Source organism: Somniosus microcephalus, chromosome 11 (assembly GCF_052327205.1).
Source record: "Somniosus microcephalus isolate GS21.2 chromosome 11, FLI_Smic_1.0, whole genome shotgun sequence".
NCBI lineage: Eukaryota > Metazoa > Chordata > Chondrichthyes > Squaliformes > Somniosidae > Somniosus > Somniosus microcephalus.
The window spans coordinates 230,264,362-230,278,661 of NC_140997.1; the positions used below are offsets into that span (position 1 = coordinate 230,264,362).

At 47.8% G+C, this 14,300-nt stretch overlaps 1 protein-coding gene across 2 annotated transcripts in view; it reads left to right on the forward strand.

The window, feature by feature from the left end:
- The first annotated feature begins 8,415 nt into the window (after positions 1–8,415).
- mcm2 (minichromosome maintenance complex component 2) overlaps positions 8,416–14,300 on the forward strand; it is a 43,212-nt gene continuing 37,327 nt past the window's right edge. The window contains exons 1-3 of one of the 2 annotated variants that reach the window (XM_086002091.1): positions 8,416–8,567; positions 10,812–10,999; positions 13,087–13,259. In XM_086002091.1, coding sequence (XP_085858217.1) covers positions 8,562–8,567; positions 10,812–10,999; positions 13,087–13,259 — 367 coding nt within the window. In that variant the 5' untranslated portion in view covers positions 8,416–8,561. The other variant, XM_086002092.1, reaches the window with a different exon arrangement.

The following is a 14,300-nucleotide window of genomic DNA, read 5'->3' on the forward strand; positions in this document are numbered from 1 at the left end:
TTTCCCCATCAATCACGATGGGGAGCTGGCTACCAACAGACAACTTATATTGCCAAGCAAGTCCGAACAAGTAAATGTGTACCATCTACAAGATGCGCTGCAGCAACTCGCCAAGGCTTCTTCGGCAGCACCTCCCAAACCTGCGACCTCTACCACCCGGAAGGACAAGGGCAGCAGGCGCGTGGGAACACCACCGCCTCCAAGTTCCCCTCCTAGTCACACATCATCCTGACTTAGAAGTATATCGCTGTTCCTTCATCGTCGCTGGGTCAAAATACTGTAACTCCCCCCCTAACAGCGCTGTGGGAGCACCTTCACCACACGGACTGCAGTGGTTCAAGAAGGCGGTTCACTGCCACCTTCTCAAGGGCAATTAGGGATGGGCAATAAATGCCGGTCTTGCCAGCGACGCCCACATGAATGAATCAATTTTAAAAGATACTGCTGCTTTCTCCATATCGCTCAAAACCTGTCTGTTTTCTAACTTACATTTTTGTTTCCCTGGATTGTGCTTTCCATTTCCTATCTTATATCAAAATATTTAAACTATTTCAAATAACCCAACAACTTATCTCTCTGCCTCTCACCATGGTCCCTCTCAGCTTGTTACTGTACCCAGGATGTAATGTCACAATGGAAGATAGATTTGGACAGTTTTGAGTGTTGACTCCTGGCAAACTATTTTCATAATGTAGCATTTAGCGACCTAGAAACGGAGTGGAAACAGCATCCGGGAAGGCGGCGAACACCTCGAGTCTTTTCGCCAGGAGCAAGCGGAAGCCAAGCGCAAGCAGCACAAGTAGCACACGTCAACCCAAGCACCCCACCCACCCGCCCCTTCAACCACCGTCTGCCCCACCTGTGACAGAGACTGTAGGTCCCGCACTGGACTCATCAGTCACCTGAGAACTCATTTTTAATGTGGAAGCAAGTCATCCTCGGTTCCGAGGGACTGCCTAAGAGAGAGAGGAAACAGGAATCTTTCTAAACTGAGAAAATCTGCTCAATGTAATGATATTGTGCTGGTTCCATTAGTTTTACACATACATCTTTACAAGGAAACGCTTACTGAAACCACCCTCTGGAGAATCATAGAATCTTACAGCACAGAAGGAGGCCGTTCGGCCCATCGTGCCTGTGCCGGCTCTTTGACAGTGTGATCCAAGTGTGACGGGGAAGTGTGACATGAGGGATGAGAAAGGAGCACACATGTACCATTTTTATTACAGTGAGCCTGTGAGATAAGCCACACTTTTTTGGGTCTCTTCGATGTCCAGTTACGACAAGATTTTTTTTTATAGCACCCACTTTTCAGAAGACTCAAGTAAATTAAGATAGCCAAGAAGGCTGAGAGGCAAAGGAAGAAGATAGAGGAAGTCGAAAGTCTGATTTCCATTCTGAGTCAACTCAATGGGTCGGTAACCAGAAGACACAAATTTATGATAATTGGCAAAAGGACAAGGCGGGGGGGGAGATGAGGGGAAATTTTGTTACGCAGTGAGTTGTTGTGATCTGGAATGCACTGCCTGGCAGGGTGGTGGAAGCAGATTCAATAGTGACTTTGAAAGGGAATTGGGTCTCTAATTAAAAAGGAACATTTTGCAGGGTCATGAGGAAAGTGGGACTAATTGGATAGCTCTTTCAGAAAGCTGCCACAGGCACGAGGGGCCGAATGGCACAGCCAATGTGCGCACCGCCGACAGCGCAGCACTCCCTCAATACTGCACTGGGAGCGTCAGCCTCAGTTATGTGCTTAAGTCTCTGGAGTGGGACTTGAACCCACAACCTTCTGACTCAGAGACGAGAGTGCTGCCCATAAAAATGATTAAAGTGCAGAAAGAAGGGTTCAGCTTCCTTCTTGGTCACAGTTCCTCATCTGCTAAATTTAATGGCCCAGAAATTCGGGTCAGGGGCTTCCCGCGGGTGCAAGCCCCCGACCGGCACTTACCTAGCGCGCCGGCCGTTGAGGCCTGGGCCTGTGTGCATTTCCGGTCTGTGGCCCGGTCCAGCTCCCGGCGCGCTGTGCTTGCGTGACCCAGCAGCGTACTTAGTGCGATGCGTCAGCTGGGATCACGTGAGCACTGGGCAACCAATTGGAGGAGGGAAAAGTCCATTCATGAGTTTGACAGAAAGAACTGTCAAACTCATGAAAACTCCGGGCGCCCAAAACAGTACTTAACCTTAAAATAAATTTGAAAAAAACATCACACTATTTAAATCAACTATAAATAACATTAAATAACTATTTTAAACAATAATTTAAATTTTTGAAAAAAATAATTTTATAAAAAATCGGGGCTAAAAATACACTTACCTTACTGTAAAGTATTTAAAAATAATAAACCTGTGGAAAAAATGTTCCAATTTTAATTAATTGACCACTTACCTTTTAAAATGAAGTCCTTACGTCTGGTTTTTAAATGTGCAAAATGTACAGGCCTTCACCCACGGGCAAACCGGTCAAAAAAGCGGAAGTTCAACGCGCACGCGTTCGACCTCTGAACCCCTTCGTTCAGAGGATCGGAAATGCCAGTTTCCCGCGCATGCGTAGGGCATGCAAGAAACCGGCACTTCCATCGGGTCCACGCGTGGGTACTCCGTCCGTACTCACGCGTTGGGACCCGAATTTCTGGGCTAATGAAACATCAGTCCATGGTTAATTACATTCCAGCTGTTCCAGTGTCAGCTTGGCTCAGTTGGCAGCACTGTTACCTCTGAGTCGGAGGGTCGTGGGTTCAAACCCTACTTCAGGACCTGAGTACATAATCTCGGCTGGTGATCTGGTGCAGCACTAGGGGTACAGTAACATAGTGGTTATGTTATTGGACGAGTAATCCAGAGGCCTGGACTAATAATCTGTGTAGATGTGCGTTCAAATCCCACTACGGCAGTTGGGGGAATTTAATTAAATAAATCTGGAATTAAAAAGCTAGTATCAGTAATGATGACCATGAAACTACCAGATTGTCATAAAAACCCAACTAGTTCACTAATGTCCTTTAGGGAAGAAAACCTGCCATCCTTACCTAATCTGGTCTATATATGATTCCTGACCCACAACAATGTGGTTGACTCTTAACATAGAAGATAGGAGCAGGAGTAGACCATTCGGCCCCTCGAGCCTGCTCTGCCATTCAATGAGATCATGGCTGATCATCCAAACTCAGTACCCTGTCCCTGCTTTCTCCCCATACCCCTTGATCCCTTTAGCCTTAAGAAATATATCTAACTCCTTCTTGAATATATTTAATGAATTGGCCTCAACTGCCTTCTGTGGTAGAGAATTCCACAAGTTCACCACTCTCTGGGTGAAGAAATTCCTCCTCAGTTCTGTCCTAAATGGCTTACCCCTTATCCTTAGATTGTGACCCCTGGTTCTGGACTCCCCGACCATCGGGAACATCCTTCCTGCATCTAGTCTGTCCAGTCCTGTCAGAATTTTATAAATCTTATAAGTTTCAGTGAGATCCCCTCTCATTCTTCTAAACTTCAGCAAGTATAAGCACCCCTCAGAAATACAACAAAAGTCAACACTGGGGGGGGGGCTTCACTACACGGACTGTAGCGGTTCAAGAAGGCAGCTCACCACCACCTGCTCAAGGGCAATTAGGGATGGGCAATAAATGCTGGCCTTGCCAGTGACACCCACATCCCATGAATGAATGAAAGCAAAATGCTGTTTACAAATGCATTGTTAGAGGTGCCACCTTTCAGATGAGTGGTTGAACTGAGATCCTGTCTGGCTGGACATGATTGACGCTGTTGCACTTTTTAAAGAGAGTTCTCCTGTGTCCTGGCTAGTGTAATATAATATGCCTCATCCATCAAAACAAATTAATGGGTCATTGAGGGATCGTCCAAGTGTAACTACATTTCAAAAGTAATTCTTAGGCTGTAAAGTGTTTTGCGACGTCTTGAGGGTGTGACAGGTGCAACAACGATTTATATTTATATAGTGTCTTTACCGTGGAAAAACATCTCCGTGCGCTTCACAGGTGCGTAATCAGACCAAAATGGACAGCTTCACAAGGACGACATTAGGAGAGGTGACCATAAGCTTGATCAAGGAGGATCTTAAAGGAGGCCAGGCGGAGGGATTTAGGGAGGGGTGTCCAGAGCTTGGGGGCCTCGGTGCCCACCAATGGTGAGGTGAAGGGCAGGGGCATTCACAAGAGCACAGTCAGAGTAATGGAGTGTTCTGAGGAGGGGCGAAAGGTTTTAGGGCTGGAGGAGGATACAGAGATAGGGAGGCAATGAATGCACTTAAATACAAGGATGAGAATTTTAAATATGAGGTGCTGTGAGACTGGAAGCCAATGTAGGTCAGCAATGACTGGAGTGATGGATAAGTGGGACTTGGTGCAGGATCAGATACAGGCACCGGGATTTTGGATGAAGTTTGCAGAGGGTGGAGGCTGGCTAAGAGAACAGTTGAATCTGGAAGTGACAAGGACGTGGATGTGGGTTTCAGCAGCCGATGCGCTGAGGCAGGGGTGGAGGCACGTGATATTACGCAGATGGAAGTAAGCAGTCTTTGCGATGGAGAGTAAGTTGGGTCAGAAATTCAGCTTGGGGTCGAAAAGGAGGCCAAGATTGCAGACAGTCTGGTTCAGCCTCCTCTGTTCCAAAGAAAAAAGGTTCTCTCGGACCGTTACGGTAATGGTCCGAGAGAACCTTTTTTCTTTGGAACAGAGGATGCTGACGGGAGACTTAATAGAGGTGTATAAAATTATGAGGGGCCTAGATAGAGTGGATTGGAAGGACCTATTTCCCCTTAGCAGGGAGATCAATAACCAGGGAGCACAGATTTGAAATAATTGGTAGAAGGATTAGAGGTGAGGGGGATGGAATTGGTGGCGAGGGTACGGATTTTGTGGCGGGCAGGGGCGCCGAAGATAGTGGCTTTGTCCTTTCAATGTTTAACTGCAAGAAATTATGGCTCATCCAAAACTGGATATCAGACAAGCAGTTTGCTAACACAAAGGGGTCGAGAGAGGTGATGGAAAGATAGTGCTTGGTATCATCAGTGTATATTTGGAAGTTGATCCCATGACTGCGGATGATTTTCCTAGGGGACAGCACGTAGTTGTGGAGGAGGAGGGGGCCGAGGATAGATCCTTGGGGCACTCCAGAGGTAACAGTCCGAGAGAACCTTTTTTCTGACAACACAAAGCTGGGTGGCGTGTGTGCTGTGAGGTGGATGCAGAGAAACTCCAGTACGATTTGGACAGGTTGGGTGATTGGGCAGGTGCATGGCAGTTGCAGTATAATGTGGATAAATGCGAGGTTATCCACTTTGGTGGCAAAAACAGGAAGGCAGATTATTATCTGAATGGCAATAGATTGGGAAAAGGTGAAGTGCAACGAGACCTGGGTGTCCTTGTGCACCAGTCGCTAAACGCTGTTTACGGAGGTCACGGTCCATCATCAAAGACCCTACCCACCCCAGCCACAGTCTGTTCGCCCTCCTGCCATCTGGGAGACGCTACAGATGCATTCGCACCCGTACGACCAGATTTAGGAACAGCTTCTTTCCCAGGGCTGTCATCCTACTGAACTCCACAAATAAACTCTAAAGCTTGCACATCTGCCAATGCACTTTATTATGGTTATGTTTATGTTAATGTATTACAAGCCAAATGTATGTTGAATGTTTAAATGTCTTAATCTAAATGTACACTCTCGGGAGCCGCAAGCCTGCATTTCGTTGTACTGCACTTGTGCACTAACAATGACAATAAAAGTTGATTAAGATTATGATTATGATTATTCACTAGAGTTTAGAAGAATGAGAGGGGATCTCATTGAAACTTATAATATTCTAACAGGACTAGACAGACTAGATGCAGGAAGGATGTTCCCGATGGCGGGGGAGTCCAGAACCAGGGGTCACAGTCTAAGGATAAGGGGTAAGCCATTTAGGACTGAGATGAGGAGGAATTTCTTCACCCAGAGAGTGGTGAACCTGTGGAATTCTCTACCACAGAAGGCAGTTGAGGCCAATTCATTAAATATATTCAAGAAGGAGTTAGATATATTTCTTAAGGCTAAGGGGATCAAGGGATATGGGGAGAAAGCAGGGACAGGGTACTGAATTTGGATGATCAGCCATGATCGCATTGAATGGCGGAGCAGGTTCGAGGGGCCGAATGGTCTACTCCTGCTCCTATCTTCTATGTTTCTTTGGAACGGAAGAGGCAGAGGGGAGACTTGATTGAGGAGCATAAAATTATGAGGGGCCGAAATAGAGTGGATAGGAAGGACCTATTTCCCCTTAGCAAAGAGAAACATAGAAGATAGGAGCAGGAGTAGGCCATTCGGCCCTTCGAGCCTGCTCCGCCATTCAATGCGATCATGGCTGATCATCCAAATTCAGTACCCGGTCCCTGCTTTCTCCCCATACCCCTTGATCCTTTTAGCCTTAAGAAATATATCCAACTCCTTCTTGAATATATTTAATGAATTGGCCTCTACTGCCTTCTGTGGTAGAGAATTCCACAGGTTCAGCACTCTCTGGGTGAAGAAATTCCTCCTCATTTCTGTCCTAAATGGCCTACCCCTTATCCTTAGACTGTGACCCCTGGTTCTGGACTCCCCGACCATTGGGAACATCCTTCCTGCATCTAGTCTGTCCAGTCCTGTCAGAATTTTATAAGTTTCAATGAGATCCCCTCTCATTTTTCTAAACTCCAGCAAGTACAAGCCCAATCGACCCAATCTCTCCTCATACGTCATTCCTGCCATCCCATGTATCAGCCTGGTGAATCTTCGCTGAACTCCTTCCATGGCAAGAACATCCTTCCTCAGATAAGGTGACCAAAACTGCACACAATACTCAAGATGTGGTCTCACCAAGGCCCTGTGAACTGCAGCAAGACATCCTTGTTCCTGTACTCAAACCCTCTCGCTACGAAGGCCAACATACCATTTGCCTTCTTAACCGCCTGCTGCACCTGCATGCTTACCTTCAGCGACTGGTGCACAAGGACACCTAGGTCTCGTTGCACTTCCCCTTCTCCCAATCTATTGCCATTCAGATAATAATCTGCCTTCCTGTTTTTGACACCAAAGTGGATAATCTCACATTTATCCACGTTATATTGCATCTGCCATGCTTCTGCCCAATCACCCAACCTGTCCAAATCATACTGGAGTTTCTCGGTATCCTCCTCACAGGAGGATGCCGAGAGGTCAATAACCAGGGGACATAGATTTCAACTAATTGGTAGAAGGATTAGAGGAGACCTTTTTTTACCCAGAGGGTGCTGGGGGGTCTGGAACTCACTGCCTGAAAGGGTGGTAGAGGCAGAAACCCTCATCACATTTAAAAAGTGCTTAGATATGCACTTGAAATGTTGTAACCTACAGGGCTACGGACCAAGAGCTGAAGAGTGGGATTAGGCTGGAGAGCTCTTTCTCAGCCAGCACAGACACGATGGGCCGAATGGCCTCCTTCTGTGCCATAAATATCTATGATTCTAAGTTTCTAACCCATTGCTGGAGATGTTCCAAGGAAGACGACTTGCATTTCTATAGCGCCTTTCACGACGACCAGACGTCCCAAAGCACTTTACAACCAATGAAGTGCAGTCATCGTTGTAATGTAGGAAATGCGGCAGCCAAATTGCACACAGCAAGCTCCGACAAACAGCAATGTGATAATGACCAGATAATCTGTTGTAGTGATGTTGGTTGAGGGATAAATATTGGCCAGGACGCCAGGGAGAACTCCCCCACACTTCTTCAAAATAGTGCCATAGGATCTTATACGTCCACCCGAGAGAGGAGACGGGGCCTCGGTTTATCATCTTATATCCAAAAGATGATTCTGGCTACAATCTAATAAAAGTATAATCAAACTAGGGCAAACCCACTGAGCTAGACAACAGAGTTGGAGAAGGATGGCCGAAGGTCGACCGAGTCCAAAGACTATAGAGCAAGGTGGAGGGTGGCTATAAATACAAGTTTTTTCCTTTTTTAAACCTCCTCTGCAATTTGGAGATCGTCCCTTACTGGCAAGTTAATTGACAAGGGATCTGGCCAATCAGATGGCGCTATGGCTTCAGAGCGACGCAGACAACAGCCAATAGCCAGCCTCTGGGGGCGGAACCCGAGCAATCATCACACCTCTTCCTTCCATTCATTCATTCATTAACCTGGCGTCTTTTGTTCGGTTATAAATTTAATTTTACCCCGTTAGAGATCATTACAGGACCTGGTCCACCGCATATTCGAGGCGACAAACCGGTCTTTGAATTGCAATACGTACGCCCCATTCTTCTGAGGCTCGCAGCGTAACGATCCGCGCTCGCGTAGCGGCGGTGACGTCTAGCTAATTGAATATGCGCACGGTCTTTGTGACATCACGCGGCGTGCTGATTAATATTCAGAAGGCGCCGCGGACGGAGCCGGGGCCTTGCTGCTTAATATGCATAAGGGCGTTGTGACGTAAGGCAGGAGGCGGGGTTTTTTTTTGGCGCGCGCGATCTTTGGGTCAGGTGGGCGTTTTGGCGCGAAAGGTTTTCGTCCGCTGCCGAGAGAGAGAGAGAGAGAGAGAAAGAATGGCGGTGAGTGAAGGAAGGACGGGGAGGTGGTCGCCGAACTAAAATCTGACAGAAAAGAGGGTTGCTTTGCGGTGTTCCGGCAGACCCCGACCTCCCTCCTCCCCGGCTGAGGGTGTCCGGAGCCGGCCGGTGAGAGCCGAGCAGTGCGAGGCCCCGCGGCCACCGAGCCGTCGGATCGTGCCGGGTCTGAGCCCCGCCAGAAATTGGTGGCTATATTTATAATTGGCCGGGGGGGGAAACGCTTGTTAATTTGCCCCCCCACCACCCCCAGAAGTGCCCGTCAGGCTTGTAGTTTAAAGCGGATACAATGTTTATTCAATGTTTTAAAAAAATTTTTGAGAAGTACTTACGTCAGTGGGTTGTATTTCACCTCTGAGTCAAAAGGTTGTGGGTTTAAGTCTCACCCAGAGACTCGAGCACATAAAGCTAGACTGACACTCCAGTGCGGTACTGAGGGAGCGCCGCACTGTCGGCGGGGCGGTGCTGAGGGAGCGCCGCACTGTCGGCGGGGCGGTGCTGAGGGAGCGCCGCACTGTCGGCGGGGCGGTGCTGAGGGAGCGCCGCACTGTCGGCGGGGCGGTGCTGAGGGAGCGCCGCACTGTCGGCGGGGCGGTGCTGAGGGAGCGCCGCACTGTCGGCGGGGCGGTGCTGAGGGAGCGCCGCACTGTCGGCGGGGCGGTGCTGAGGGAGCGCCGCACTGTCGGCGGGGCGGTGCCGTCTTTTGGAGGAGACGTTTAACCGAGGACCAGACTGCACACTCAGGTGGATGTAAAAGATCCCCCAGCACACTTTCGAAGAACAACAGGGGAGTTCACCCCGGTGTCCTGGGCCAATATTTATCCCTCAATCAACATCACTAAAACAGATGATCTGGTCATTATCACATTGCTGTTTGTGGGAGCTTGCTGTGTGCTAATTGGCTGCCGCGTTTCCCACATTACAACAGTGACTACAATCCAAAAGTACTTTATTGGCTGTAAAGTGCTTTGTGACTTCGGGTGGTTTTGAAAGGCGTGATATAAATGCAAGTCTTTTCTTTTAAATACCAGAGGGAACTCAATTCTGTGTCTGTAAATTTGCTCTTTCATCTGTTGGCTGAGCTCCTGTGGTGTGATTCAGTGAAGCTGTTCCATCATGGGCGGAACAGCAAAGTGTGACCGGATGTAGGTGTACTCTTTTTGAGCAACCCATAAACAAAAATACTGTAACTAATAAAACATTAAATGAAACTTAACAAATTAAATTAAAATTTGGCTGTCGGTGGTGATGATGCATTCCAGTCCCTGCGGTGCCCACCGGTCGTGGAAGGCCTTGAGCGTGCTGGCGGACACCGCGTGCTCCATCTCCAGGTCGGAAAAAGGTGTAACGTAAGAAAGAAAGGCTTGCATTTACATAGCGCCCTTCACCACCTCAGTTTACAGCCATTGAAGTACTTTTGAAGTGTGGTCACTGTTGTAATGTAGGAAAAGCGGCAGCCAAATTGAGCACAACAAGCTTCCGCAAACAGCAATGTGATAATGACCAGATAATCTGATTTTTAGTGATGTTGATTGAGGGATAAATATTGGCCCAGGACACCGGGGAGAACTCCCCTGCACCACTTCAAAATAGTGCCATGGGATCTTTTACGCCCACTTGAGAGGGAAGATGGGGCCTCGGTTTAACATTTCATCCGGAAGACCTCCGACAGTGCAGTGGTCCCTCAGTGCTACACTGGAGTGTCAGCCTCGGTTTTGTGCTCAAGTCTCTGGAGTGGGACTTGAACCCACGACCTTCTGACAGAGGCGAGAGTACTAATAGTTGTAGTATAGTTGTACAGTTATTGGCACCTGTAACTCTAAAGGGTTCAACCTGTGCCATTCCAGCTGCATCTGAGGCCCACTATTCCCTGAGTCCTGTGAGCTGCCTCTGGGTTGATTTTCTGCCTACTGCGCTGTTAGACGCGCGATCCGTTGCATACGCCGAAAATTTGGTGAAAATTGCATCAGCTGCCTTTTGGCTGAATGCTCGTTGCAGCAAACACATAAACCCACTCGCAACGAATGGTTGATGATTTTAATAACAACTTGCATGTGCAAAGTCCGTCCCCCCCCATTGTAGCTTGAGAACTTGATAGCATTGTTCCACTTCTGTACTGTACTGGTGACGAGATATTTTGCACAGCCTAGTGGACAAATCAGTTATAACTTGTAGCACTCTATTTTTACGTGATTCTCATATTTTGCCCCCCCTCCCACCCCTGTTTAGGATTCTTCCGAGTCATTAACCATGGCGACTAGCCCCAACCGAACCCCTCGGCGCGGGGACACGTTGACTTCCAGCCCAGGAAGAGACCTCCCTCCGTTCGAAGATGAATCGGAAGGATTGCTGGGAACTGATGTGCTGGTGGAGGAGGAGGAGGACGGAGAGGATCTGATGGGAGATGAGCTGGAACGGTCAGTAATGATCGCAACATACTGCGATTCTACCTGGTGTTTGCTCTCTGTTTGGGGAAGGGGAATTGTCTGTATAAGTACAAGTGTGTCTATTGGAAAGGGCTTGATTTAAGAGTTGATATTCATGGGATGTGGTGTACATTTTTTTCAAAAGCAACTGAAAGCAGTTGGGTTTTATTCAGTCAATATGTTTGAACAATGTTCCACTATATTTATGAATGAATAGCTCTATAGTAACTTTCAAAATGAAACCTGCCCAATTTAATTTTTTTAACTCGCTGACCTAAAGTTATTTTAAGTCTGCTTTATTGCACTGATCGTTCAGTAACCAGTATAATGGACTTGGCAACGATTATTATATATTTAAATCATTAAAAAAATTCAATCTGCTATTCTTCTCTCTGCCTGAAGCATTGACTCCCTGCTAAGATATGTTCCATGTGTACCAGCGGGGCTCCAGTACAGCCAACGAAGTATTTTTGAAGTGTCATCACTGTTGAACTGTAGGAAACACATCGGCCAATTTGAGCACAGCACGGTCCCACAAACAGCAATAAGAAAATGACCAGATGATGTGTTTGAGTGATGTTGGTTGAGGGATAAGTGTTGGCCAGGACCTCCCTTAGCAGAGAGGTCAATAACCAGGGGGCATAGATTTAAAGTAATTGGTCGAAGGATTAGAGGGGAGTTGAGGGTGGTGGGGGTCTGGAACTCACTGCCTGAAAGGGTGTTAGAGGCAGAAACACTTAGCGCATTTAAAAAGTACTTGGATGTGCACTTAAAGTGCCGTAGCCTACAAGGCTACAGACCAAGAGCTGGAAAATGGGATTAGGCTGTGTGGCTCTTTTTCAGCCGGCACAGCTGTGATGGGCCGAATGGCCTCCTGTGCCATAAATTTCTGATTCCCTCCTCTTTCGAAATAGTGCCATGGGATCTTTTATGTCCACCTGAGAGAGCAGCTGGGGCCTCGGTTTAGCGTCTCATCCGAAAGACGGCACCTCCGACAGTGCAGCACACCCTCTGCACTGAAATGTCAGCCTGGATTATGTGCTCAAGTCTCTGGAACCGTACTTCCTGGCTTCCAATTGAGGTCACCACTTGCAGCCTTGTCCGATTCTTAATTTTGAAACGTGAAGCTTCTTTGTCTATTCGTGGCTGCCAACTGCTCTGCTGAGAAAGAGGACAATTTAATCTTCAGTGACTCAACATAATAATTGTGAAGATTGTCACTTGTCGGCTCCTCGTGCATCATCCCCAGTGATTAAAAGCTCCATATGTTGGTGGCAGCTATGAATGTTTTACTTCTCCATCACACAACATGAAGTTCTTGTCTTTTTTTAAAGGACATATTTAACCAAATAGAAATGGGGTGAATTTTGTGCGATTCAGGCTGAAGGGTGTTCGAGGATTGGGACACTTGGCCCAAAGTGAGGGTTTCCTACATTACAACAGTGACTACACTTCAAAAAGTCCTGTGGTCGTGCAAGGCGCTATATAAATGCAAGTCTGTCTTTTTTTACGGCAAGGCACTAGGTGGCAAAACTGGACGATTACCCATTACTACTCCACTGTGGATTTTTCCATTTCCCTCATCTCCTTGCATTATTCAGTAGTGTCAGTTTTGCACTGCGATCTGGCATCCAGTCTTGCTAAGATTGCCCATTCTCATCATGTGCAGCCAACAGACAGAAGAGAATTTTTATCCCAACTCTCCAACCTGCATTTGAACCCAGGTTCCAGCGGCAAAAAGCCAGTGTCTAACTCGCTGTGTTCTCTTTCACCCCCCCGCCCCTGCCACGAGGTAATTGCTCATCACTCAATAATAGCCTACCCCCAGTGTTCCCGCTAAGATGCGCACTAAGTTAATCTGAAAGGTTCCACGTAGGCAGCTCACCGTTTTTACATTGTAAATACCACGCATGCATAGATATTTAAAGGGACTGTGCATTAAAAGAAACAGGCCACATAGAACAAAGCGCAGCTTACTGGGAACATTGCCTTCCTCTATAATTGCCTTCGCCTTTTGTGCTTGTTTTGTTCTCCATATATTGATTATAAACCAATCTCTTGCTAATTCCCATCTTCAGCGACTACCGTGCCATTCCGGAGCTGGATGTCTACGAGCGGGAAGGTCTCGATGATGATGACGATCTGGCGGAGATGACTGCTAGCCAGCGAGCGGAAGCTGAAAGAGAAATGCGAAGGAGAGACCATGCAGAGGGCCTGCGCCAAGGCCGTATGAGGATAGACCTCCTGTACGGTAAATGCCAGCTCTTCACATTTTTAAAATTCGCTTATGGGATGCGTGCGTCACTGGCAAGGCCAGCATTTATTGCCCATCCCTAATTGCCCCTTAAGAAGGTGGTGGTGAGCCGCCTTCTTGAACTGCTGCAGTCCGTGTGGTGAAGGTACTCCCACAGTGCTGTTAGCGAGGGAGTTCCAGGATTTTGACCCAGTGACGATGAAGGATCGGCGATATACTTCTAAGTCAGGGTGGTGTTCCCATGCACCTGCTGCCCATGTCCTTCCAGGTGGTGGAGGTCGCGGGTTTGGGAGGTGCTGCTGAAGAAGCCTTGGCGAGTTGCTGCAGTACATCTTGTAGATGGTACACACTGCCGCCACGGTGCGCCGGTGGTGGAGGGAGTGAATGTTTAAGGTGGTGGATGGGGTACCAATCAAGCGGGCTGCTTTGTCCTGGATGGTGTCGAGCTTCTTGAGTGTTGTTGGAGGTGCACTCATCCAGGCAAGCGGAGAGCATTCCATCACACTCCTTACTTGTGCCTTGTAGATGGTGGAAAGGCTTTGGGGAGTCAGGAGGTGAGACACTCGCTGCAGATTATCCAGCCTCTGATCTGCTCTTGTTGCCACAGTATGTGTGTGGCTGGTGTAGTTAAGTTTCTGGTCAATGGTGACCCCCAGGATGTTGATGGTAGGGGATTTGGCGATGGTAATGTTGTTGAATATCAAGGGGAGGTGGTTAGACTCTCGCTTGTTGGAGATAGTCATTGCCTGGCACTTCTGTGACGCGAATGTTACCTGCCACTTATCAGCCCAAGCCTGAACGTCGTCCAGGTCTTGTTGCATGCGGGCATGGACTGCTTCATTATCTGAGGAGTTGTGAATGGCGCTGAACACTGTGCAGTCATCAGCGAACATCCCCATTTCTGACCTTATGCTGGAGGGAAGGTCATTGATGAAGCAACTGAAGATGTTTGGGCCTCGGACACTGCTCTGAGGAACTCCTGCAATGATGTCCTGGGGCTGTGTTGATTGACCTTCAACCACCACAACCATCTTCCTT